Raw genomic sequence first — 25,553 nt, 5'->3', positions numbered from 1 at the left:
TCCGATCAGGATTACTCTGGGAGGGGCCGGCCTTCCACAGTGGACCAGTGGACCAGAAGACTTGTGCAAGTCCTGCAATCATTTACCAGAGAGAACCTCTTATATAAGAAACCCTGCTGTGATGTGTACACCATGATCCAGTACAGACACCCCCCTTCCCACTCCATCCCATGGCTTCGTCTGACTGCAAACTGGAGATGTGTGTCACCAGTACATCATGCAACAGTACAGAGATAAGGACGCAGCTCCGACAACAGAATGTCTGTTTTCATGAAAGGTGATTATCGAAAAGACGGACTGGCAAGTGGCCAGTGAACTGGTTTCATCCCAGTCAGGGCTGGGCTGGGTGGAGGATTCAAACTGGACTATAATGTTCACATCCAACTCTGATCCAGAGTTTCCAGCTCAGTCTGAGGGACGTTTAGACAGCGAGTAAACACTGAGACAAAGTGACCAATCACTGGCTTCTCACAAAAACAACTGGGTGACCTGGAGGCCGAGGTCAGCTTCACCCCGAACAGACCATTACAGATGCACTCACTCATTTCTAATAATTAAAACAGAAAAATAAATGTATTATTTTTTTAATTATGATTAAATAAATAAAAAATAAATTTTTTTTTTTTAAAAAAACCACAATTAAAAATATAATAAAATAAAAGCCGATTATACTCGCTGGATTTTTTGATATTATGATTTCTGTGAATTTGTGAGTCCAACAGGTTAATAAATTCTTTTTATTATTAATGTGATATTTGAAGGTCAAATAGGCTCAAACCTGTGACCGCTAAAGAAAACTATTGATATTAAAAATATTTACAAGCTGTTGCAACATTTTATACATGATTTATTTTATATACTATTATTTATCTTTATTTTTTTATTATTCATTAATTATCTATTGTTACACATATGAATGTTTATTGATTGTTTTATTTAACTATTATTATTTTCCTATTTAGTTTATCTGATTTCAGTCTGTTATTCAAATCAAATCAAACTTTATTTGTATAGCACTTTTCACACAAAAGCATTTCGAAGTGCTTAACATTAAAAAATCAAAAATATCCAGGTTTTAAATGTATTGATCTCATGTTTATATTGATTGTAAAACTGGTCCTAAATCGGTTAAAAACTCAATTTTCTGCTAATTTAAACCAAAGCTGCTAACATGATGTGACAGATTCTTTATCTACTTTATATATTTTATTAATTAGTTATTTAATTTTTTACTGCATTTTATTCTTTCCAGAATTTTTTGGGGTTATTTTCTTTTCCTCTTTGTTTTTTTTTTTTTTAACATGAGGATGATTTTACGCCTGCAGTAACGCTCAGCTAGCAGCTGAATCTGGATTGTAATACAAGAAAGGGGCTCCAGCTCTTTGGTTTTGTCAGTATAATCATTTCATAAACATCATTTAAACATCCTTATGAGCCATTTTATGTGACTCGGCCTCTGCAAGCAGAGAGGATGACTTCTTCATCAACTATGATAATAACAGAGTGACGAAGCAGAGAAGAAACTCTTTGTACCAAACAAACATGCGCTTTAAACAGCCATGACACAGAGGTAATTACTGTCACTGCGGTCACATGATCGCTTTAATAACTCTGTTATGATGAACAATAATCTGTGTGTTTATGTGTGTGGCAGATTAGTGCAGAGCTTACCTTGCAAATAATCGGCCAGATCACCTCCGTTGCAGTACTGCAGGTGGAGAGAGAAACGGTTTGTATTAATGTCCAACAATAACAAACAGAAGGACATGTTGGTGTGTGCGGTTCATGTGTGTTCCTGATAGCAGCTGATTCATCAGTTAATCAGCTGCCGTCTTATCAGCTGCAGAGCACCAAGTTCCCAAAAACACAGCAAGAAGGAAAGAAACACAAAGACGCTTCATGTTCAGGATGAAGATGATGATGATGATGAACACACTGTGAGACACTCAGAACATCCAGGATGTTGTGTGGTAGCAGTAGGACGATTTGGATGCACCATAATTTCATTATGATGCAGATGGCTGTGATGCGGCTAGGAAAACAACTGTGAAAGCATCTCCGTGTGAGGCTGATCGCACATCCAACATGTTCCTGAGATATTCTAATTTAGTTTGTTTTTCCTTCATCTTCGTAGCAGCTGACACACTTTCATATGCTAGTTGCTAACTCTTAAATTCACATGCTAGTCGTTAACTCTTAAATTTACATGCTAGTTGCTAAGTCTTAAATCTACATGTTAGTCGTTACCTCTTAAATCTACATGCTAGTCGTTGACTCTTAAATCTACATGCTAGTCGTTAACTCTTAAATCTACATGTTAGTCGTTAACTCTTAAATTCACATGCTAGTCGTTAACTCTTAAATTCACATGCTAGTTGCTAAGTCTTAAATCTACATGCTAGTCGTTAACTCTTAAATCTACATGCTAGTCGTTAACTCTTAAAATCACATGCTAGTCGTTAACTTTTAAATCTACATGCTAGTTGCTAACTCTTAAATTCACATGCTAGTCGTTAACTCTTACATTCACATGCTAGTTGCTAAGTCTTAAATCTACATGCTAGTCGTTAACTCTTAAATCTACATGCTAGTCGTTAACTCTTAAAATCACATGCTAGTCGTTAACTTTTAAATCTACATGCTAGTTGCTAACTCTTAAATTCACATGCTAGTCGTTAACTCTTAAATTCACATGCTAGTTGCTAAATCTTAAATCTACATGCTAGTCGTTAACTCTTAAATCTACATGCTAGTCGTTAAGTCTCAAATTCACATGCTAGTCATTAACTCTTAAATACACATGCTAATTGATCACTCTTAAATTCACGTGCTAGTTGCCAACTCTTAAATTCACGTGCTAGTTGCCAACTCTTAAATTCACATGCTAGTTGTTAACTCTTAAATTCACATGCTAGTCGTTAACTCTTAAATTCACATGCTAATTGCTAACTCTTTAATTCACATAATTGCTAATTCTTAAATTCACATGCTAATTGCTAACTCTTAAATTCACATGCTAGTTGTTAACTCTTAAATTCAAATGCTAATTGCTAACTCTTAAAAATAACATGCTTATTGATGATTCTTAAATTCACATGCTAATTGCTAACTTTTAAATTCACGTGCTAGTCATTGACATCAAATTCACATGCTAATTGCTAACTCTTAAATTAACATGCTAGTTGTTGATTCTTAAATTCACGTGCTAATTGCTAACTCTTTAATTCACATGCTAGTTGCTGATTCTTAAATTCACATGCTAATTGCTAACTCTTAAATTCACGTGCTAGTTGCCAACTCTGAAAATCACGTGCCAGTCGTTGATTCTTAAATTAACATGCTAGTTGTTGATTCTTAAATTCAAATGCTAATTGCTAACTCTTAAAAATAACATGCTTGTTGATGATTCTTAAATTCACATGCTAATTGCTAACTTTTAAATTCACGTGCTAGTCGTTGACATCAAATTCACATGCTAATTGCTAACTCCTAAATTAACATGCTAGTTGTTGATTCTTAAATTCACATGCTAGTTGCTAACTCTTTAATTCACATGCTAATTGCTAGCTCTTAAATTCCCATGCCAGTCGTTAACTCTAACTAAGAGAAAACAGTGACTTTCACACTGCAATACATGCTCTTCATCTAGTTCATCTCCAGAGAAAAAATATCCAATGTGTAACATCTGTTGAGAGAGCTGCGGAGGAAACGTTCGGATCGAATTTTCACTGAAAAATCCTCAGATTTTACGAGTGGAAATGGCTTGAGTCAATCAAGTCCACATCTTTACATCACAGTTTATAACAGCTCAGGATTTCAAGCAGTTCAGAAGTAGAAGAAAACAAATGTTTTAGTAGATAGAAGGTAGTGATGAAACATTAAAGATCCAGACACGTGTTTCTATACTTACTTCCATGACCAGAAAAACAGAGTTGGGAGTTTCCTGCAAGAGAGGAGACAGAGAATTAGTCAGGAAGTCATTATTTCAGAAGCAGCAATCAGTTCAACAACACAACACACTTCTGTTTTTAACTTTTGATTTTACACATATGACTTGAGTTAATTTCCAGATTAAATCAAATTCTTGCCTTAAAGCAGGTTTTCTTGGTGGAATAAGGATATATTAATCCTTCTAACTCAGTCATTTCTGCTCTGCCTGTGTTATGGATCATTGTGGATTTACCATCTAGAGTCTCTGAATAAACACTACATGTTGTGTCTGGATTGTCAGCCTCCTAGAAATGCTGGACAACTTGTGTGGATTACTTCATTGTGATGGATATCTGACCCTTTAACACCACAGAGTTACAAACTACCGTTCCTGAGACACTGGTGATGATTTAAGTGATGGCTTTTGGAGGTGATGAAGATCTAAGTGAAGGTTTAAGGGCTAAGGCCCTAATTTCCACATATTCATGTTGAAACCATTAAACCACTTCTAACTGTTCTAAGTCTATGTTAGTGTGCTCAGGGGGACTATTTGGGGGGGAAGTTGCATAATAATGTTTATTCTGCTTCACAATCTGGAGATGAAGGGGGGGAATGGGAGGGCAATCGCCACAAATCTTGGCAAACAAGGGTGAACTAAAGCGTCAGAGCGATGGCCGACCATCACACTCACAAAACCACGAGCTCGAACGTCTGCAAACTAACGTCAGAGACAACAGAGGTCAGCAAATAACAGGAGTGAAGTTACTTCTCAGAAAGGCTTTCCATTTAATTCAGCGTTTGTCACTTCCAGGCGTCGTTGCCGAGGAGATTCATAAATTTTAAGAGGCAGGTGGTGACTGACGTGCACAGGGCAGCTTTTGTTTTGCAAGTGTTGAAAGGGAAGTTAGGAAAGAGACAGCTGCCTGGACGTTGCTTTTCTGGCTGCAGTTTTACATCTTGTGATCTGTGGACATCAGTGGCTCGCTGCCTTTGGAGGGCAGGGATCCAAAAACAATCCTCTCCAGCACAAATATTCCAAAACAACCGAGATATAAATAGCTCCTGTTTCATCACAACGTGCCATGTAACGGTTAGAGGTTTCACAAGATCTGCAATCTGAGGGCTGAACGAAAGGGGTGGAAGCGTGTGGTTGTGCTGGGATCTTCAAACCGAAGACAAAAAAAATAGAAAAACATGAAAACAGAGTGGACTGTCAGGACTTCTGGTTGGCTGCTCCGTTATTGCGTCACTCCGACTACAGGAGTGAAGGGTTATGTAACAATGTGGGGGGATGGGAAACGGCTGAACTGCCGAGTGGAGATGATGGGTGCATGCACTGGTATGCACACGCCAGTGTACTGGGAAGGGAGCAGATTAGTTTACAGAGTCAATGCATCTGTGTCACGCAAGCATAATCCGGAGTATTCTCAGCAACGGCAGGACACAACGGCGACTGTGTCAGAAGAAGAAAGGTCAGGGTCACAGCTAGCATGGCTGACTCAAGGATAACAGCTATAAGACAGTTCACATAAAAGGAAAAAAGTGCACATGCATGCAACTCATTTCATGAGAAACATGACTAAAGCCTGTAAGGAGTCGCTTCCTGCAGATCATGTGAGTGTCTTTATGCAAGCATGTGGTGATCCAACAAGTCAGGCATGAAGCACATGATGGGAGGGTGGCTCAGTTCTCCCCTCAACACCCAGTTTAATGTCTGGAAAGCAAAACTCCATGAAGGAATGCAGACAGATGCACGTTTTCTAGGAAAAGCCAGCTGAGCTCTACGAACCCTGGCTGAATGTTTATCCTGTTCTTTTCAGCCCCCCGCTCGTCAATCAAGTCGTAACGTTTGCTTCCTTATAGACTGCACGCCTTTCTGAGAAACAAAACAAAAACAAGCCTCCAACAGACTTCTCACACGTGTAAGCTGAATGTTTTGATCAGATCATACACATGGTGTCCAAACCCGCCCACCAGAGGGTCCGCTCTGGACTGATGATGTTCTACACTGTAGATTGTGGCGCTTCTAAGTTGGAGGAACATTTTTCTGAATGTTTAGATCCAGTTTGTCTCAGACTGGTGAAGCTCTGTCCATCTTAGCTGCGTTTCAATTACATTTTGTCACAAAATAAAAGCGATATTTGTAAGTTTTGACAAACAATAATTGCGATTTCCATTTCCATTGAACAGCGTTTAGTCTCGTAAAATCTTGTTATTCTTGTGAGAAGAATTTTGCTCTGAAATTTGCTGTTGTTTGTTCCACACTGCGCTATCCTTACTGGATATAAACTGGTCACATGACCCCTACGTCATGTCCGAAAAAAAAGTAAGTAAATGCGAAAAACAAGTTTCCATTATACTTTCACCATATGTTTCTGTATCAAAACGTCTGAAAAACACCCTCAATAATGACATTCACTTTGAAGACTTAATGGAACAAAAGCAGATTATCTGGGTGAAATACTCCCCATTGGCAGCTAATCCAGCACAATTCTTATCCTGTCTCTTCTCTCACATCTCGCCATCCAGTAAAAATCAGTCTTATCTATTGTCTTATTCCTTACTCCTTTTTTTTTTTTTTTTTCCCCCTTTCTTTCTCCAATAATGTTTTCTTACATTTCTTTGCTGAAATAGCCACAGTTCAAGTTCAAAATGTCTGGTGTGTTTATATCTGCTTGCTAGCAAGCAATGCGGTGAATAAAGCAAAAACATGTTATCTGACAACGGCTCCAGAAACCATAAAATAAACGTCACTGTGCCACCAATAGCAGAGTTTTAAGGTCAGAAAGTTACGTAATGCTATCTAACGGCCTAGTAAACTGCTAACAACTGTGTTTTTGTTTGTATTTTTTTATATTGTTTAAAGGGTTCAGAAAATGCAAACATGACTTCTGTTTACGGTATTCTGAATAAAACAGCTGTTTAATGTCAGTACAGGCAGTTTGTCAGAAGACTCGTTCATTTAAGGATCATTTGTACAACATTTTAAAGAAGTGAATTGTGTTTTTGGATAATGGTTAGTCTTTATGAATCACATATACTGGATCTATGTTGGGCATCAACTGTGGGTTCAAACCAGAGCCTTGACACAGGACACCGTATAATTAGACCCATCTACTTCCCACTTCGGCATCTTTTTCAGTGTTAACACGGCTGTGAAGAGGAACCAGGATGAGCTGCCCAATTCTCTACTTTAAGACTGTTATTAAATGCACCAGATAAAAGCACTATTTAAACCTTTAAAACTGGGAATACGGACCTTTAAAATGGTATAAAAACTACAGCAATCTACATTTTCCCTCAATTCACAATGAGAATTATCATTCTCCAACTATTTGCAAGTAAATTAGTTAGTTTGGATGTAGGTTGAATAAAAGGATCCATTGTGGACGTTAACGCATACAAAGGGGTCTAAGGGTTTCTGCTCTGTTTATTCAGAGTTAAGACCAACACAATGGTGTGTAGTCTGTATGAAGCTGGTATAGAAAGGAGTCGTGTGAAAAGAATCAGTCAGCAAAAGTTTGCATCTCAGGAGCTGATTTTCACTTTAACAATGAAAACAAGCCCATAAAAACCAGCAGTCAGCTGATTAATGCTAACGGGTGCAAGAGGGGGCTGCACAGTGGCATATTGGTTAGCATTATGGCCTCCCAGCAAGAAAGCTGCTGGTTCCATCCTCGGCTGGGGCGAGGTTTGGACAGTGGCCTTTCTATGTGTAGGGTTCTCTCTGAGTACTCTGGCTTCCTCCCACCATCCAAAGACATGCATGTTAGGTTGATTGGTTACTCTAAATTGCTAATAGGAGTAAGTGTCTCTGTGTGGCTCTGCGTTGGACTGGCGAGCTGTCCAGGGTGTACCCCACTTTTCGCCCAAAAGGCTGTTGGGATAGGCTTCTCCTTCCTTGCAACCCTTAATCGGACTAAACAGTTAGGATTATGAATGAATGAATGGTGCTAGAGGGTTCTCACAGGAACACACTGAATTCAAGAACATCTAGGTGTGATAACAATGATATTATAGTGGTTATAAACTTGGCTGACTTACCCAGGAACTAACTTAACATTAAGGAACTAATAAGGAAACTATAAATATCTGAGAAGGAAGCTGAGTGAATAAGTTGGAAAGCTGAGGTCCCTAAATTTGAGGACGCTGAGAAGAAATGGTTCCAAACATTATTTAAGTTCACCTTTCCTGAACAAGGTAGAGCTCCAGGTGCAGAGTGCACAGATAATTTTTTTTGTGTACTTTTAAATGTATCTGTGATTAAAATGGTGGTCTAGTATTGTTGCCCATGCCATCTTAACAAATTTCTCGTTACTATGACTCCACATACTTTACACTCCCACATTACACACTAGCAACTGGGTATCAACACAATGGATGTCTTGAACATTACCATGACTTATTCATAAAAGAAATGCAACAGGAAATTATTGCAGAAAGAGAGGAAAATAAAGACAGAACACTAGAGTCAACATCATAGTGACTTTTACTGGCTGAAGAGACCTCAGTGAAGAGACGGGGTGAAGATAATGCTGGATTAGGCGTCGTTAGGAAAGACTAACTGTACTGTGATTTCAAGAAGTCATGTTTATAAAAAAGAACACTCTCACCACCTTATGAGACTCCTAGATACTTGAAGATTTTCTATTTCTTGGCAACAATCAGTCATTAGTAATATGCTAAAGATCTTTAATACACAGCTCACAAAGGACCAGTTTCTGGGTCACACAAACAAGAAACCTATTTCCATTTGCGTGTTCAGATTTCAGCTAGATTCTTTCTAAAAAGTACTTCTGCCACATTTAATAGCAACGTGAACACAGTCTGCATCAGCTGTCAGAGTTTTGTCCATGTTTAACAGACTAACAATAAAATAAAACTAAAAAGGAAATGGAATAACGTTTTATTAATCCCAAGAGGAGGATTATCACAGACAATATGATAATGCAGCTTTAATGGATTAAAACATCTACAAAAGCCTGTGTCCAACATACTAGTCAATGTCTTCAAATGAAAGTGAGCAGAGATCAATGGTCCATGAGGAAAGGAGGCTTGGCCTGCACGGAGATCTGCAAAAGCAAGATCACGTTACATTTCCTGTTCTGCATGGTGAACTCACTCTTACACCACGCTGTGCTTCCAGCAGACACAGTTAAGGAAGCTGGGACGAGTCCAACTGTAAACACAAGCCCAGGTGAGAAGTGTTTTCAAATGCAAAGAGGACGAAAAGTAATGAAATCCAGTCCAACACTTGCAAACACAATTCAATTTAATTCGTCTTTATTTGTGTAGCGCCACTTTACATACACATCATTTCAAGCTAATTCATACATAGCCTGTAATAGAAACCAACTGATTGCATCAAATAATGACTTCAATCCAATCCCCCATCCTGACCATGCACCAGGCGGCAGTGGGAAGGAAAGAACTCCCTTTTAACAGCAAGAAAACCTCCGGCAGAACCCGGCTCAGGGAGGGGAGCTATCTGCCTCGACTGGTTGAGGCAGATGCCATAAAAACAGTAAAGCTCTGCTAATGTCAGGCCAGGCAAAGGGGACAGAAAGAAGTTTGAGTAAAACAAAGATGCAAAGCTCCCAGGACAAACATGACCGTAATCTCAGAGTTCGTTGTGTTCCTGTGAGGTGACTGGACAAAGTCCGCTACTGATTTCTGCACTTCTTTCTCTGCTAAATAAGCCACTTTTTGTTTGTATAAAGTATCTAAAACAAAGGCAGATAACCACTCTCTGGTTAAACTGACACCAGCTCAACGTTGCATTAAGAAAGACTGCTTCTGTCCTGCAGAAAGAGATGACATGTAATCCTCCTGTTTATTATAGGGGATATCAGAAACAAGGAAGAGAGCTGAACTCTGTCTACGGAAAAACCTTGACATTAGCTCAGCAGAACATGAGACTTTGCTGTCAAAAGATGAAAAAAAGGATGTATTTATAGTCTGGACGTTTGGGTTTCAGTTCAGTCTTTGTGCCAAGCTAAACAAGAGGTGGGGTTGGGGTGGATTTAAAAAACGCAAAGGTCCCAGAATTCCTTTGGAAGGATTTTACCTTTTTCAACTACCTTAATAAACGCACCGCCAAAAGGCATGGAGACCGTCAAACGTATTCATTTAAGTGTACTTTATTATCTTTTTTTTTTTTTTTTAAACAAAAAAAAAAAAGTTGTTACACAGTGAAACTTGTTCCCACTTCATGGTGGACTCCTCCATGGCTGCCCTTTGTCACCAGTCCTGGTTGGACGGGATCTCAAGGTGCAGTTGCAGAGAGAAGAGGGTCTAGTTTGGGAAAACTCAGGGTTTAATCTCCACTTTTTTTTTGCAGATGATGTGGTTCCATTTGCTTCCTCAGACCAAGATCTTCATCACACACAGCTTGGTGTGAATCAGTCAGGATAAATGTCAACTCCTGTTAGAGTGCAATCACACCTAAAACCTCGCTTCCACCAATGGGGACGGGATACATCTTTGTAGGCAAAACCTCAGCATCAAAGCATCCCACCAAACCATCCCATGTTTTGGGTTCCTACATAGGGGTCCCAATCTTATCAGACAGTAAAGAGTGGAGCATGATGCACTAAAATCCACTTCCTGGTAGGAAGAATGATCACTTTCTGTGAGATTTAACAACAAGAACAGAGCAGAAACAGCTCTATGTTTAGTTATACGGTGGATTTATTGTTGTTTAAAGAGTCATGACAAGAAGAAAGAAACTGCTGGACGTCCACCCTTCTCTGGATGGTTTTTTTATTTCCACCAAGGAAGGCATCACACCGTCATGACATCATGCTAATACATAGCTGACACATCTATTGTTACCCAACTACTACCAGGTAAAAGTACGGTTGCTGTGAAAACTACAGATCAGGTTCACCGAACCATTGTGTCTCAAGCTGGACTTAACAGTCCACTAGACTCAGTCAAGTTGAGGAGGGGACATTCTTTCTGTTTGCTTTCACACTGCACCAGGCCAAAGGAACCTGATCTTAAATAGCCAAGTTGTCTTTGTAGGAGTGTGCGGTGTACCGGTGCATCCCAGCAACCGATGTTTATTTTCGGTATGATATCAATTTTTCATATACCGCTCTACCGGCTCAAACAACACCCGGAGGAGCTAATTCCAAAAAGAGGAGCCACATCTGTGGTTTCGAGGTTCTTCGACTTTAAAGGTCCGACGTGGACCCAACAGCGATCTTTTGCTGCAGAGTAAAAGGGGTAGCCGGCGGTGGTAACACCAGTAACTTGCTTCACCACCTTGGCCAAAAACATGTTTTAGAGTACCAAGAATGTCTTAAGCTAAGATCCGCAACGTCCACGGCTACACCTGCAAGTAGCAGTCAGACGCGTCTCCTGAAGCAACTGGATATGGGAAAAAAAAAAAGCAAGCAGTGGGTCGAGACAACTAACGCAGTAACATTCCACCTTGTGAAGGATATGGTTCCTATAAATACCGCAGAGAAAGACGGCTTGAAGACGATGGTGAAAACGGCATCCCAGTTAACACCTCCATACCCGCCATGTAGTCGGAACACAGGGGGAAAATTACAGACCGACTAGGCTACCGTCCCTGATGGTAATAAAGTGCAGTAATTCTTTTTATGATAGAAAATAACTTTTGTATTTATGTCAAATACTGTAAAACCGGTGTGATTTTTAATAAAACCGTGATGTGAAAACGTTTCCATACCACTACGGTGCTGCATGAAAAGTCACTGCAGAAGAAGAAAAGATCCACAGTGCATAAACCTGGTTGGTAAATGCAGGACAATTTGTGTTTCAGCAGAGGAAAACATGGAGCTGCATCGGATCCTAGCGGTTAATCAGATTCCATCCAAACTTATACCGAGTTCTTCTACGTCTGACCGCCAGTCATTTCTCCTGGTTGCCAACTTACACATGCTTACGTTTTGGTTTTGTTTACCCACAATGCTCCTTTATGTTGTAGTCTGCTTCCTGAATTTGGTTCACTTGAAGCGAACCGAGACCTGTAAGTGGACCAGACTTCACTTCTTTGATCCACATCATAGCTTGGTTCCTCCACTACAAACTTCTCTTATTTAGCAGGATATTCAGCTGCCTGTATAGTCTTCCTCCTGCCAGCCTGTTACATCTTTATTTGCATTTGTTTTATAAACAAACTACTGACTAGAATCAGTGACGTTTTCAGTAAGTGAGCGGTCCATCTGGAAGCAGGCCACTGCATAAATGCTGGACGAGCCTCTCACATCGCCCACCCGTCAGTCAGGAAGCAGCAGCGCGACTTCAGTCAGAAAGTCTGGGAGTGTTAACAGACGACAACACAGGATAATATAAAGCTTCCCGTCCAGCTTTCTGCAGCCTCAGTGTGCAGAGGAGGCCCAGAAAGGCAGATTTGCACCCTGACAGCTGAGACACATGACTGCAGTGTGTTACAGTGTGAACAGTTTAAACAGCGTATACTGGTGTATTTCTTCATATAAACAGCTGGTGGATCTTTCATTTCTCCACCTCAGCGAACAAATCTCGCAGCGTCAGAGCCGGCAGTGTGTGTTTTAGCCAGTCATCAGGTGTTTTACAAGTTGTCAGCTATATCTGGAAACCCTGGCCAAGATCCTGAAAAGATGATCTGGCATTGGTATCCCACTGCTGTGGAGCAACGGCACGTCAAAATAGTCAACACTAACTGTTTACTGACAGGCCCAAGTCTCAGCTGGTGTTTTTACTAAAAACAGAAACAATCATCATCAAATCCTTTAAATATCAAAACAAAAATACTTTTATTCAACACTGAACAATAGCAATGCAGAAATGCGCAGAGTTGAGAGAGTTAAGAGATGTCTGGAGAGGTTGTTTTCTTTTTAAACACACAGACGGAACATCGGGCTGCTATCACAAGAATCAAGGCCGTTTATGATACAAGGGTTCACCAGATTTTTTTTTTTTTTTTTTGTTAAATTCAATCCTTTTAATCCCAGTCAGCATGCAGACATGATGTTTCAGCCTCAGTTGTCAGATTATTGGGCTGAAATGATGGAAAATTAATGTATCAATACAAATAGCAGCATAAAGAGCCATTAAATTGACATTAACACCTTTTTCTCCAGATGTTTTTCCTTCTTCCTGCTACTATCTACCTGCTGTCCTCACTGCAGCACCTCCACCTCAGCTGCATCCCAAACGTCTTCCTGGCTTTATTCCAGCCATAGAGGATCATTATTTTCCTGCTTTTCTCATCACTTGTTGATCTTTGGCTGCTCCTGATTGGACGTTACCGTCAGTTTAAGCTCTCTGATTGGTGGAAAGTCTGACAGGAAGTGTCTTCATCATCATGTCCAGGTGGAAATAGAGGTCTCTTAGCAACATGGTAGTGATGGTGATGAAGATGTGATAAATAATGGTGGATTTACCATCTAGAGTCTCTGAATAAAGACATCCATCACAATTCAGCCCACAGAGTTCCACACTACCCTTCCTGAGACAATAATGATGATTTAAGCGATGGCGTTTCGAGGGTTAAAGAGAGGTTTAAGAAAAGCTTACCTGGACGTCATAAAGCGCCACGATGTTTTCATGCTGCAGCTCCTGAATAAAAGCAGCAGAAAAAGGGACGTTTGAGCAGAGGAGCTGATGGCGTCACCATTGGCAACCTAATAATGCCTGAAGAGCAACACAAACTACTGCCATGCTCTCAAACAGATACATATGAAGCCAAAGTCCTTATTTACAGTAAAAACAGCAAGTCTGATCTCTCACGTGGCTTTTATTTCATGTTTCTAGTTTCTCCAGATGCTAACAGAGAAAAGGTTTTAGCTGCAAGTTTCCCAGAAACCCTCAGGGTTTAAAAGCTGTTTTATGGAGGATTTAAGTCGTCAAAGGTTAACAAGCGTCAGGACCTTTTTCCTCACAAATACCAGAATATTCTTTACAGAACACAGTGAAGGTAATTAACCATCCGGCTCACCTTCAGGATCTTGATTTCCTTGCCAAGCAGGATCTGGGACTTGGATAGGTTCTTCTTATTGATGCTCTTAATGGCCACCTCCCAGTCGGTTTTCTTCACATGCAAAAAACAGGAGGAACAAAAACATTTTCAGTTACAGCTTTATCCAACTTTCCCTGTGAAAACATCCAGGTCCAGTGTTTGGTGCAGTTATTCCTCCATTTCTGCTCATCAGCTGCACCTGCAGCTGTTAACTTTGTTTAACCCTTATAACTGCAAGTCATTTTGGCTATTTCTGCTCTTTAATGTAAACCTTCATGCAGAAGCTGAAGCTTTTACTCCCAGTCAGGATGCAGACGTGATGTTTCCATGGTAACATGACGTTTCCGTGCAGACGGGACGTTTCCATGCAGATGGGATGTTTCCATGGTAACATGACGTTTCCGTGCAGACGGGACGTTTCCATGCAGACGGGATGTTTCCATGGTAACATGACGTTTCCTGTGCAGACGGGATGTTTCCATGGTAACATTACGTTTCCGTGCAGACGGGACGTTTCCATGGTAACATTATGTTTCCGTGCAGACGGGACGTTTCCATGGTAACATGATGTTTCCATGCAGACGTGTCGTTTGATGTAGAAACTCAGTTTAAGCTCTGACAGAAAGTGTCTTCATCATCATTTCCAGGTGAAAATAGAGGTCTCTTAGCAACATGGTAGTGATGGTGATGTTTTTTAGGATGGAAATGTGATAAATTGCATCAGTTGGTAGGAGGCGTGTGTAAATGCACCAGCCATGTCCTTTGGTGTAAAGTTGCAGTTAGTATGATGGTATAACATTTGGATGAAGGTGCATCAGGTCACCTGACTTTAAGTCTTCTGAATGACACGCTGAATGACGAGGAACTCAGATGACAGCTGCCATCCGATTTACTCAGGAAGCCACGTGAGAGCAAAGGCACCTATTTTTTCCTCCCTCTCAGCTGAGATGACATTTTCCAGACAGGCTCATGGAGCGAGTGTGAAACTGGAATCACCCCAGTAATAACAGAAATCAACACAATACATCCCTCTGACAAACACAAACAAGTGTTTGGAGAAAGAAGCCTGCATGACCAGATAGACTGGAGGCCAAGATTCCTACCAATAACAGGACATGCTTCTCAAATGAATCTAGGTTAATAGGAGATGTTCTTATTCTGTGGGTGCAACCCGCCTGGAGCCAGGCAGAGAGGCCAGCGAGTGCAGTGAGACTGCATAGTGGCATGTATCTCTGTGAGCATGCATTATGCAGCAACACACAGCCAACCGAGCTGTATCCACCCCCCAGCTCACCGACAGCCTGCCCAGCCAAGTGTGTCCGGGCTGCCAGCACATCCACCAAACAGAGGGAAGGAGGGTGGGTGACCCTGATGGTCCACAAATATATGACAGGAAAGCGAGGGTGTGTGTGTTTCTATCCAACAAAATGGCACGCCGCTGCGCCTCATCATCGTTAAGCAGCGCAAACTAAGCAGTTCTTATTTCCTGCTCATCCACCGGATGATGCCTTCACGTGCCGGAATAACGCATGATCTCATTTATGAATCATGGCTGATTACGGCGCGATTAGCGTCAGTCAGACCGAGGCAGGAGGCGGCAGCAGACGGCTGGGAGGAGATCGCCTCGGCAGGGAAGAGTTCAGGATATTTTAAAGCCCTGAAAAACATGCAGATGAGCACGACCATGAAGTGTTTGGAGCGGACCGGCATGCTGGTTGGACTGATGACCGAACCGTCTCTCAGCTGCAAACTTTACTTTGTCTTGTTTACAAACACTTTCATTAGTTTAAGAGTCAAGCCTGGCCTTGTGATCTGCAGAATGTAATCAGATTACCTTATTTCTCATCTGGCTAGATATCTAGAAATGGTCTGAAGCAGAAAGAATTCATCACAACAAAATTTCCTTAATATTTTCTGTCATTTTTTAAATTTATTTCAGCCTATAGGTACAGATGTGGATTTATCCTGGATATATTTAATTTTCTTTTTTTAATGTTTAAAATATACATAAATTCTTGGTCGTTTTTATTTTCATGACAAAGCATTCGTCAGTCTTTCATCACATAAAATGATGCTACTTTGAATGAGGACGTCACATGAAGCAACATGGAGGATAATAAAGAAATCCACAGAGTATTCTGCATCTAAAAGGCTGCATATTTTCATCTCCCGTGGGACGGAAGCATTTCTATAAATAGGCTCTGAGCAGCGAAGACTTTAGAGAAAATAAAGCAATCACATGTCAGGTTTGCTGTGATGTAACACAGATGTGCAGCTTCCAGTGATAAACAGAACATCTGCAGGTCTGAACTTGCTTCATGACTCAGGTGCTGTGCTAGTAATCAATCTTTATTAATAGATGGTAGTAGGGAGCGTGGGGGGGGGGGGGGGGGGGGGGGCTGGCTTTCATTGAGGAGTTTAAGACCATGTATGTTATACCAGCTGTAAGGGAGACGGCATGACATCACCTTCTGCATCTCTAAACATGCACAAACCATCCAAAATGAATGATTCAACTCTGAGCATCTGAAATGAAATATGTTGCCGTGTTTGGATGTGATTTAATTCAGCTCTTACATAAGAGAAGCTTGTTGTTAAAAAGGCAAAAGGAAAAACACTGCAGCCAATCCTCCCTCCTGCCTTCATACGTCAGCAAGTCATTCACTGGAGCCTGACTCATCCTTTTCATGAATGGACTCAACAACATACATGCATTTTGCAGGATTAACACAAGTTAATGGTAATGCAATTAAACTACCTGCTACTTTGCAGTGAATGAGTCTGGATTGAAATGTTTAATCGTAAAAAGAGACGGTGGACAGGCATGTATGTGGCTGCAGAGCTGCTCTCTCCACTGCCTGACCCAGATTTCCAGATTAACCTCCTACTTGACCTCTTTTGCAGCAGAAGAAAGCAGACAACTCTTCAGACTATGTGTTTACCTTCCTGTGCCTTCCTTTGAACACCACAGCAAAGGCTCCATGTCCCACCAGGTCCTTTCTGCTGTACTCAAAGTCTCCCACAGTTTCCATTGCGATGGGTCCACTGGTGGTGATGCTGGGTCTTCTCAGAGAAAAATCCACTCAGTCCCAATCCTGCTCCTCTTACTGCAGGACTATTTTCATTTAGGTTGCTCTCATGTGCTTTTATGGTGAATATAAAAGATGCAGGCAGGACATGGTGCGTTCACTTGTCCTCCAAACTGGCTGGGATGTTTGCAATATTTACTGATCAAATGGCTTGGAGCACGACTAGCAACAAACCTGAGCTAAAACTGAATCAGTGCCAGCTGTCCAGCTTTGCATCACACTCCAAGGAAGCTCTCTAACACACACACATGCCCAGAAAACTAAGCTGTTCCGACGGAGTGTCTACATGATGCCAAGCTGGGTGGACGTCCCCATGCAAACCCTGGAGCTGCTGCTGCAGACCCCTCTGTTAGCATGACATAACACTGAGGCTACACCCAGCCTCATAGCTGCTACACATACTAGCTCAATGCAAACACCCCACCAATCCTCTAACATGGGTTTATCTGGTCTGAAAATGAGAATTTACTTCATGCAGAAAACAGGAGTTGCAGCAAACATCCGCCAGTCCTCAGAGAGGTGTTAGCTTAAAACATCACAAGGATGCAATGTCAAACATGACAACACTGTGCAGGTGTTCAAGATGAGACGTCAGTCCACGTTATCTGCCATCTTCCACAAAACGTTTTAGTCCATAAAACATTTCTTCCTTCTGGGAAAAATCACTGATGTTTCCCCAAGAGGACCATTTTATCCGTGGGAGCGCTTCGAAAAACACGTTTCCTTCGTTTTAACGTCGGTGACTGAAGCAACTGTCAGCTTTTCTTTTACATTAACTTCCTAATTCAGCCGGATATTAATCTGCTGATATAAACTACGCGGTATTTTTCTCTGTTTTTGCGTTTTAGCTGTGGAAGCGACGCACACTGTGACGCTACAGACTGAAACAATACAGAAAGCCGGAGCCATGTTCTGCTTTTATAGGCGATTCCTCCGCCGAGTCCAGACCAGACTACCCTTCCGCCACATAGGTTAGTCCCCTCGGCTAATGCTATTTTTTACGCATTATCATGTTTTAAATAATACTCACTTAAATATTTGTATAATTTTGAGTATATTTGAATAGTTGGATTATTCAAATTTATTTCAAGTCTTCCTCGTTTCTTATTATATGACTTTCTATTAACTTTTTATTTCATTTTTATTTCATTTCATTTTCAGACGGCTTTGTTGTTTCCTGTTTGGCCAGATTATTATTGATTTTTAATTTTAGATATAAATGGAGGATTATATATGATTAACTATAGAATGCAAGTTAGTTATAAATTTGGCCAAAACGATTAAAGTCCACTCAGACTGTTTACAACAAGTCATAATCTCTAAAGCTGCGCAGTTTAAATGTTCTTCAGTATTTAAACATATTCATAATATAAAAAAGCGTTTTGTAATGCAGCAAACAGTAACAAGCTGCACATGAAGCTCCTCTGTTTGGACTTAACACCCTCTGCTGGCTGTAAATGTTGCTCTATAGTTTCCTGCGACATTTTCACTGCTGAAAGCTTCTTTTCAGTGTCTGAAAATGCCAAATAAACTTCACTTTTTCTCATTTAAAACAAACTCCGGGTGGTTTTCTTGTCTCTTAAAGATGGATACAACTGATGCAAAGTTGCAGTAGATATAAACAAACTTTCCACACAAAGTGAATAAATGAGTGTTTGCAGGGAAATATCTTTGTTGTGACGAAGGATAATGTTCATGCTGATGGAAAGAGTTTATTTCTTTTGAATGGAACCACATGTGGAAGGAAAGCAGATTTGTGGCTTGAACAACAGTCTTGTGTCTGTGAATTATACCCACAAAATCTGCTAAATCTTCAGTTTTATTTATTTTTATCTGGTTGATTTTATTTTTTCATATTAACCTTCTGTTATGTATTTAATTTAAATTATTTATCCTAACTTATTTGATTTAAATATTTCAGTTCTATTTACTTTGTATTCCAGTTTTTCTTTTTGTTTTTTGGCCACATTTTTTTTAAAACTGCATTTATGTTTTTTTTAATATAATTATAAATAAATAAATTCAGGAATTGAGAAGATGAGTGCAACAACTGACCCAAAACCTGCCGAGGGATTTGCTTTGCACATCATCAGTAAACCAGCCTTATTTAGGCTGTTATTGGGTCAGTAATCAGTTAATCCATACGCCAAATCTGCCAGGTTATGCTGATCATGTGCAGAGTAACTGTCCTGATACAGATTATATGAGGGACAGTTTACATCTGCATCGAACTTCTTCTGGACTGGAAACCGTAATCCTTGGAAAGTGGAATTTAGCAGAGTGTGTTTTTTTCTGTAGTGGTGTAAAAAAAACACATCTGAACTGAAGATCAGGGACTTTTATTCAAGGTAAATGTTGATAAATGGAGTTTGTTTATAATCATTTCTAAAAGGGAAAATATTCAGAATCAGCCAGATAACTTAAAGCAAACTTTCCATAATTCTAAAAGATTTTTTTTTCTAAACTTTATTGTGTTTTATGCACATAAAAAAACAAAGTATTATCTCTGTTTGGCGCATCGTAACACTTGAGATGGTTTTATGCAGCTTTATGGGATTGTTGGCTGAGTGCATGGAAATGAACATACTTTTCAGAAGTGTGACATTTCTGTTCAAAATATCCTTTTTTTTTCATTGATCTTATGTGATATTCTAATTTTCAGTGTAATAAATCTATATAATATCTGGGTTTCACATTCTGAAATGAGAGATGAAAAATATTGGACTTTTTTATAATGTTGTAATTTTCTGGAACATACCTGTAAGTGTTGGTTGTATCCAGCACAATAGCTGGACTAAACACTGAAATAATGCAGACTAACTCCTGGTTTGGGGGGGGGGGGGGGGGGGCTGTTGGTGACACTCATGATGGCTGATTTGGTTTCTCTTACCTGCAGTGAAACAGATCTGTGGCTGCAAGTTGTCTGTTGAAACTCCGGCGACGTCATTGTGATTATTATCAGAGTTTGGACTTGAGACGTTTTCCAGAGAAGGCTGATTATACAAAACCAGGACGCGGACTCTGAAACCTCCAGAGAATCTGCTGTGATACGTCACATTATGAAAACATTCATGTTCAGGTGTAGTTTAGCTTCATTTGAGGGTTTTATGGATCAGTGGTCTGAAAAGAGCAGGTCTTGACCTCCCTTGGGGTCCCATGTATAATCGGGGGTCCCATAACGTAAAGTGTTGTTGGATCTACCTGCATTTAGAACAGGTATTTTCACAAACAGGCTCGTCTACCTACAGTGGAGCTGAGCTGATTAAACTCAGCTGGTTTAGTGATGGCTGGACAGGACTTTACTTTGTGGCATCTGGATTGAACACCTCTGATAATATCAGGGGTTCTCACATCGTTGTTGAAAAAAAAGCCAATTTATCAAATAATTTTGGGATTTTTATTGTCATTGTTAACGTGAACATGTTGTAACGCAGGGGTTATCCTGGTCCTGCAGGCTTTCTGAGTCTTCTGCTGCAACACACCTGATTGAGATCAGTCTGTATTTAGCAGACATGTGCAGAGCTTGTCTGAGTCAGGTGTGTTGCAGCAGGGACACATGGAAAACCTGGAGGACCAGGACTGAGGATCCCTGCTGCAACACATCAACAGCACCAGTTTGTTCCATTTGGTCTGGTGAGGCTGAATTTCTGCATCTGGATGTCTTTATTCATGACAGTTTCCAGCTTTAGATGATGAAACATCAGTCGTCACGGCAACGTGTTGGGTTGAGGCTCAAGCTGTGTTTGCTGCTTTACAAATGGAAACACATTAAACTTATCAGAGTTTTATCTGTTGCTGTGGGTCACACTGACCTTCAGTGGTTCTTCTGACCTGTTTCTGCAGATATCTGACAGATACCAACTTTCACCCTTTGCATAACTTTTACTAACATGTAGAATAGGAGAAATGTCAACATGTAGCATAGCAGAAATATTAACATGTAGCATAGCATGACATTTTAATATGTAGTGTAGCAGCAATGCTAACATGTAGCATAGCAGAAATGCATACTTTATGCATAAATGCATAAACATAAAAGCTAAAAGACTCCACCAGCATCAGCATCCAAACCAAACACAGTTCAAACCCCAAACAGAAAACATGAGAACATCACTGTCTGATCATTTCTCCACACAAACAAGGCGTCACATGAAAGCAGAGACTCTGCTGGTTACACAGACGTCTGTCTACTTTACTCGTTTCTAGGATGACTTTACTTATTCCTAGAAGAACTATCCTCTGGTTTAACTAAAAGTGATGTGGTTTTCCTTTAGGAGGAGATCACAATTATCAGGAGAGTCCAGCTCTGGTCCTCCAGGTTTGAGAAGTCTCTGTGCTACAAAACACTTGAATCAAATGAAATGACTCCTCGTCGCCTTGTTGTCACCTTCTACCCAAACATGTTGACCCATTCAACATGCAGCAAACATCCAGGACCTGCAGGACAGGGCCCTCGAGGGACATCTTGATTCACATTGTTACTGGGTTCCAGGTGAATTTAGACAGATCTTTATCCTGACATGTATGTAATAAACTCACATCTCATCGTGCAGTAGAGACCTGATCATACGTGCATCACGTGTAGATGTGGAGATTTACTAGATTTACTTTGGGATTGGGATTTCAGACCGCTGGCAGAAAACACAGACGTCCCGCTGACAAGGTTTCATCTTTAGAAACAGAAGCTGCACTGATGTGTTGACATCCGTTACCGTCTTCATCCACACAAGTTCAATCGGCACATGAAGGCACCAGCTGGTGCCTCTCCTTCACAAGGCAACGACTCCTGTCTGGAGACAGCTTCACACGAGGACTACGTCCCATCACTTCAGTGGTTTCTCACACTCAGATATGACTGGCTGTGGAGGAGAGCGGCTGCTAGATGACGGTGGAACAGCTCACCTGATGGACGTCTAGCAGCAGCGTCGCCAGGTATTTTGGGTCCTATGAAAGACAACGGCATGGACCCCTTCACTTGGTGGGCTTTTCATGGGAATAATAAAGATCTAGGGCTGTTTAACCCTTTATGGGAGAAGTGATTATTTATGATCACTTTGTTTTCTTTCATATTCAGCATGAAACTATATTTTTAACAACAGAATGGAGGTCTTGGTTCATACCAGAAGGACAATTTTAGGTTAAAATTTCTAATTTGAAGGTATTTAATTGAGCCCCTATAAAGGGTTAAATCACAGTGCGGACATCTAACTAAGTTATTTTAATATAAATGGTTTATCAGTTTATATTACTGCTATATGTTATTACACTTTTTGAATAAAGTATTTATTGTTTTTAATAAAGGTTTAATGATTTTCTTATATAGTTTGTACATCTTTTTGAGCCCCTATCAAGTCGTGGGGCCCTTAGCATCAGCCTAACTGTTCCCCTCCATATGGCGCCTCAGACGTGTCGTGAACCCGGACTGCACTCCAACATGGCAGCTTGTGCACAGCAGGAACAAGGTTCAGTTTCTGAGCCTTTTTAACTTTTTTTTTATTTGCTTTGGTTTTTTATTAAACTTTGAGTCTCACACTTCAGTTTGGATATCGATGGTTTGTCGACAGCAGCTCCAGGACACGAGGAAGACTTTTTCCCGCAGAACTTTATTGTTAATAAAGAGGCTATTTTTAGTCTTACAACACGATGAAGCTGTTCTTACTCACACATCCAGAGTACAAATATAGTGCAAAACTGTAAACTTCTGCTAAAATCTGAGTAAAGTTCTCTTCCGTCGCGGTTTCACTTCTTCTTCTTGGCTTTGGCTGAGGCGGCTGCAGACCTGGATGGGGAGCTGTATGTGGAGGACAGCAGCATGGTGAGGAGCAGCAGCACTGGAACCAGCAGGTACGGTGCATATATGGAAACCAGCAGCCAGCGCTCCTGTGGGGTCTGGGGACCAGGGTGGGGTTTCATAGGGAACTGATGGAGGAGGATGTGGGCCAGAATGGGGATCAGCGTGGTGGCAACGTGTGTGGAATAAAGAATGGCAGGAGTTCGGATCCATTTACAGCCACCTGGAATTTACAAGTGCTCCGGATAGGGAGTGACAACACAATGAGAAACAACAAAAAAATCTTCAAATCCTTCAAGGATATTAGAAAATGAAGTCATTCCCAAATTTCCCAAAGCCACATTTTATCCCAGTAGAAGATAAACATCATGTCAGACGATGAAATGGAGACATTTTATCATCTGATGGAAAAATGAGCTGACTGTGAATCTGATGCAGCAACACTTCAACGAATTCAAAGAATCAGAAGGAATCTCTGTATGCATGGGACAAGGCTGGAGGCTGGGGATCTTCTGCAATAAAACCAGACATGATTCTCTACTGGAAACCAGTGCATGGACTCAGGAAGCTTCCAGAAACCAGTGTGAACCCAGTTCATGCAGGTTAAAGCTCCATCATATGTGAAGAGGATCCAGAAACACGCCGTCTTCTCTGGACCAAAGCTCATTTAAAATGTTCTGAGTGGAAACCTGGATGAAGATGTGGAATAGTTTGTGGACAGCATGGACGGCGTGTCCTGCAGACTAAAGAGGAGAGGGAGCATCCAGCTTGTTATCAGCCTGCATCTAACAGGAGAGTGGGATTATTTATATATATGCTGTATCAGCCGATATAAGGTCCAGGATGTACCCGCCTCTTGCCCAACGGCTGCTTTTAGATCTTTATAAGTTTCTTCTGTCATTTTTTAAAGGAATCCGTGAATCCGTGTTCGGTGAATTATTTTATTCGTACTGATAAACCGTTATGATGACATGAATTACCTTCAAATCTGGAGACAGGCAGCAAACAAATACAGTTCAATGTGTATTTCACATCCCGTCGCCATGGCAATGTGTTGCCATGGTAACGCTGTAACAGAATGATGAAACTGTCATTTAACTTGCTGAACTTTTAGTGACCACGGTATAAATGATATGAACCATTTCCCCCTCCTCCCCTCTATGTTACCGCATGGCGAAGCGACACAGTGTTACACACTCCACACACACACACACACACACACACACACACACACACACACACACACACACACACACACACAACCTCCTTTAAGTGCCACTATGTGATTAATCACACAGTACTAATTAGGTTAATTAATTATACAATAGCTAAATATTGTGCACATGACACTTTATTCTATATTCCCTCATATGTTAGCAGAGATCCATGTAATCACAGCTTTATGCTGCCATATTAACAACACTTTATATCCAACAATGTTGCACAAGAACGTTTTCATTAAAGCATTTCAGTCTTTAGGTTTTAGTAATTGATTAGATGATCATTCCTTTAGGACTAAACCCACCACTGCTGGGCGCCCAAACCACCTGGACTGGGACTGTGGTGGCAACACTGGTTCCAGTTACCTTCCAGTCTTTTGTTCCAGCTGTTTACAGATATGTTTTCTGCATCATATTTTCCATAAAATGTCTCAGTTCCATCATCTGACATGACGTTTATCTTCTACTGGGAATAAAATACAAGCTGAGGTCTAGAAATCACCGGATTCTGTTTACATTTCACACACAGTCCTGACTTTTATCTCTGGATGTGGAGTTTTATATCATCCAACAGGTTCTACTGACCTTTCATAAAAGCATAAGCTGCAACGGGGAAAAACGGAGTTTGAAGCAAAGCCTCACAAAAAATGAAGGACTTGAACCATTCCGGGGGATCCAGCACCATCGGGTCTTTGAACGCCTCAGCGTACCATCTCAGGAGGTCTTTGAGCTGATGGGAACACTGGTGTGAGAACTTATCCTATGGAAGAAAAACAAGGAAGCGTTTAAAACACTTACCGGCTCGGGATAAACGTCTGCGGGGAGCAGGGCTTGTAGATCAATAAATAAAGTGATCGGAATGTGAGAAGCAAAGTAAAAGAAAAAGATGATTTCCAGCACGCGGATGGCCATGGCTCCAGCTCCTTCAGTCCAAGAACCAGGTCCAAGTTCACACAGCAGAGATATGTCGCAAAAACGCCCGTTCCACGCTCCTTCCCATTGGCTGGCCCAGAGAGAGGCGGGCGTTCCCTGAACGCACCATTCACATCCTACAGGAGCCGCGGATACTTCACTGCTCCTTGTAAATGTCACAACTCAAAACACGTCTCTCTTCCTCTTTCCTTTACAGTTTTCCTGTTCAAAAGGCTTTGTTGTTGGTATAATACTGGGTTATATAGTTTTCTTTTAATAATTTGGGAATAATAAACAAATTTATACCTTATAAAAATACAGCAACTGACAATAAAATGTTACCTTTATTACTAAATACCAATAAATGTTGTTTTCATGCAACAAGAATTTTCCGATTTTTTTCTGGACCTCTTTTTTCTCAAACTCCATATCAAAGGTTTCCAAAGTCGTCCTTGAGGACCACAGTCCTGCAGGTTTTTGATGTGTCCCTGCTCCAACTCTCCTGACCTACATTTAATGGATCCAGCAACTTATGAATGGATGATCAGAGTCAGGTCATATCATCACCAGTATAACACAAAGTTGTGTCATCTGCAAACAAAATAAATTCCAACTGTTTAGATATGTAATAATAT

At 40.7% G+C, this 25,553-nt stretch overlaps 2 protein-coding genes across 2 annotated transcripts in view; both read right to left on the bottom strand.

Annotated features, from left to right (window-relative positions):
* Positions 1-17,857, bottom strand: part of ulk2 (unc-51 like autophagy activating kinase 2) — a 37,808-nt gene extending 19,951 nt beyond the window's left edge. The window contains exons 1-5 of the mRNA XM_079246334.1: positions 16,849-17,857; positions 13,886-13,978; positions 13,465-13,506; positions 3,911-3,943; positions 1,672-1,708 (exon numbers count right to left, since the gene is read on the bottom strand). Coding sequence (XP_079102460.1) covers positions 1,672-1,708; positions 3,911-3,943; positions 13,465-13,506; positions 13,886-13,978; positions 16,849-16,938 — 295 coding nt within the window. The 5' untranslated portion in view covers positions 16,939-17,857. The remainder of the gene's footprint in view (positions 1-1,671; positions 1,709-3,910; positions 3,944-13,464; positions 13,507-13,885; positions 13,979-16,848) is intronic.
* Positions 17,858-22,684: 4,827 nt separating this feature from the next.
* On the bottom strand, positions 22,685-24,925 carry tmem97 (transmembrane protein 97). The gene is made up of 3 exons (XM_079246779.1): positions 24,805-24,925; positions 24,592-24,736; positions 22,685-23,009 (listed from the first exon to the last, which is right to left on the bottom strand). The coding sequence occupies exons 1-3, from the start codon at positions 24,916-24,918 to the stop codon at positions 22,735-22,737; spliced, it is 534 nt and encodes a 177-aa protein (XP_079102905.1). The 5' UTR covers positions 24,919-24,925; the 3' UTR covers positions 22,685-22,734.
* Positions 24,926-25,553: the final 628 nt, after the last annotated feature.

The sequence above is a fragment of the Telmatherina bonti genome (genome assembly GCF_933228915.1).
Source record: "Telmatherina bonti genome assembly, chromosome: 9".
Taxonomy (NCBI): domain Eukaryota; kingdom Metazoa; phylum Chordata; class Actinopteri; order Atheriniformes; family Telmatherinidae; genus Telmatherina; species Telmatherina bonti.
The sequence above is the reverse complement of the archived record's forward strand: the minus strand, read 5'-3'. Positions and strand labels throughout refer to the sequence as shown.

What these genes read in the sequence shown, in the direction of transcription:
- tmem97 (XM_079246779.1), bottom strand. Translation starts at nt 24,918, where the DNA reads ATGGCCATCCGCGTGCTGGAAATCATCTTTTTCTTTTACTTTGCTTCT. An exon ending in CAGACGTTTATCCCGAGCCG is followed by an intron (nt 24,737 to 24,804) that starts GTAAGTGTTTTA and finishes TGTTCCCATCAG; the next exon opens with CTCAAAGACCTCCTGAGATG. An exon ending in AGCTTATGCTTTTATGAAAG is followed by an intron (nt 23,010 to 24,591) that starts GTCAGTAGAACC and finishes TGTAAATTCCAG; the next exon opens with GTGGCTGTAAATGGATCCGA.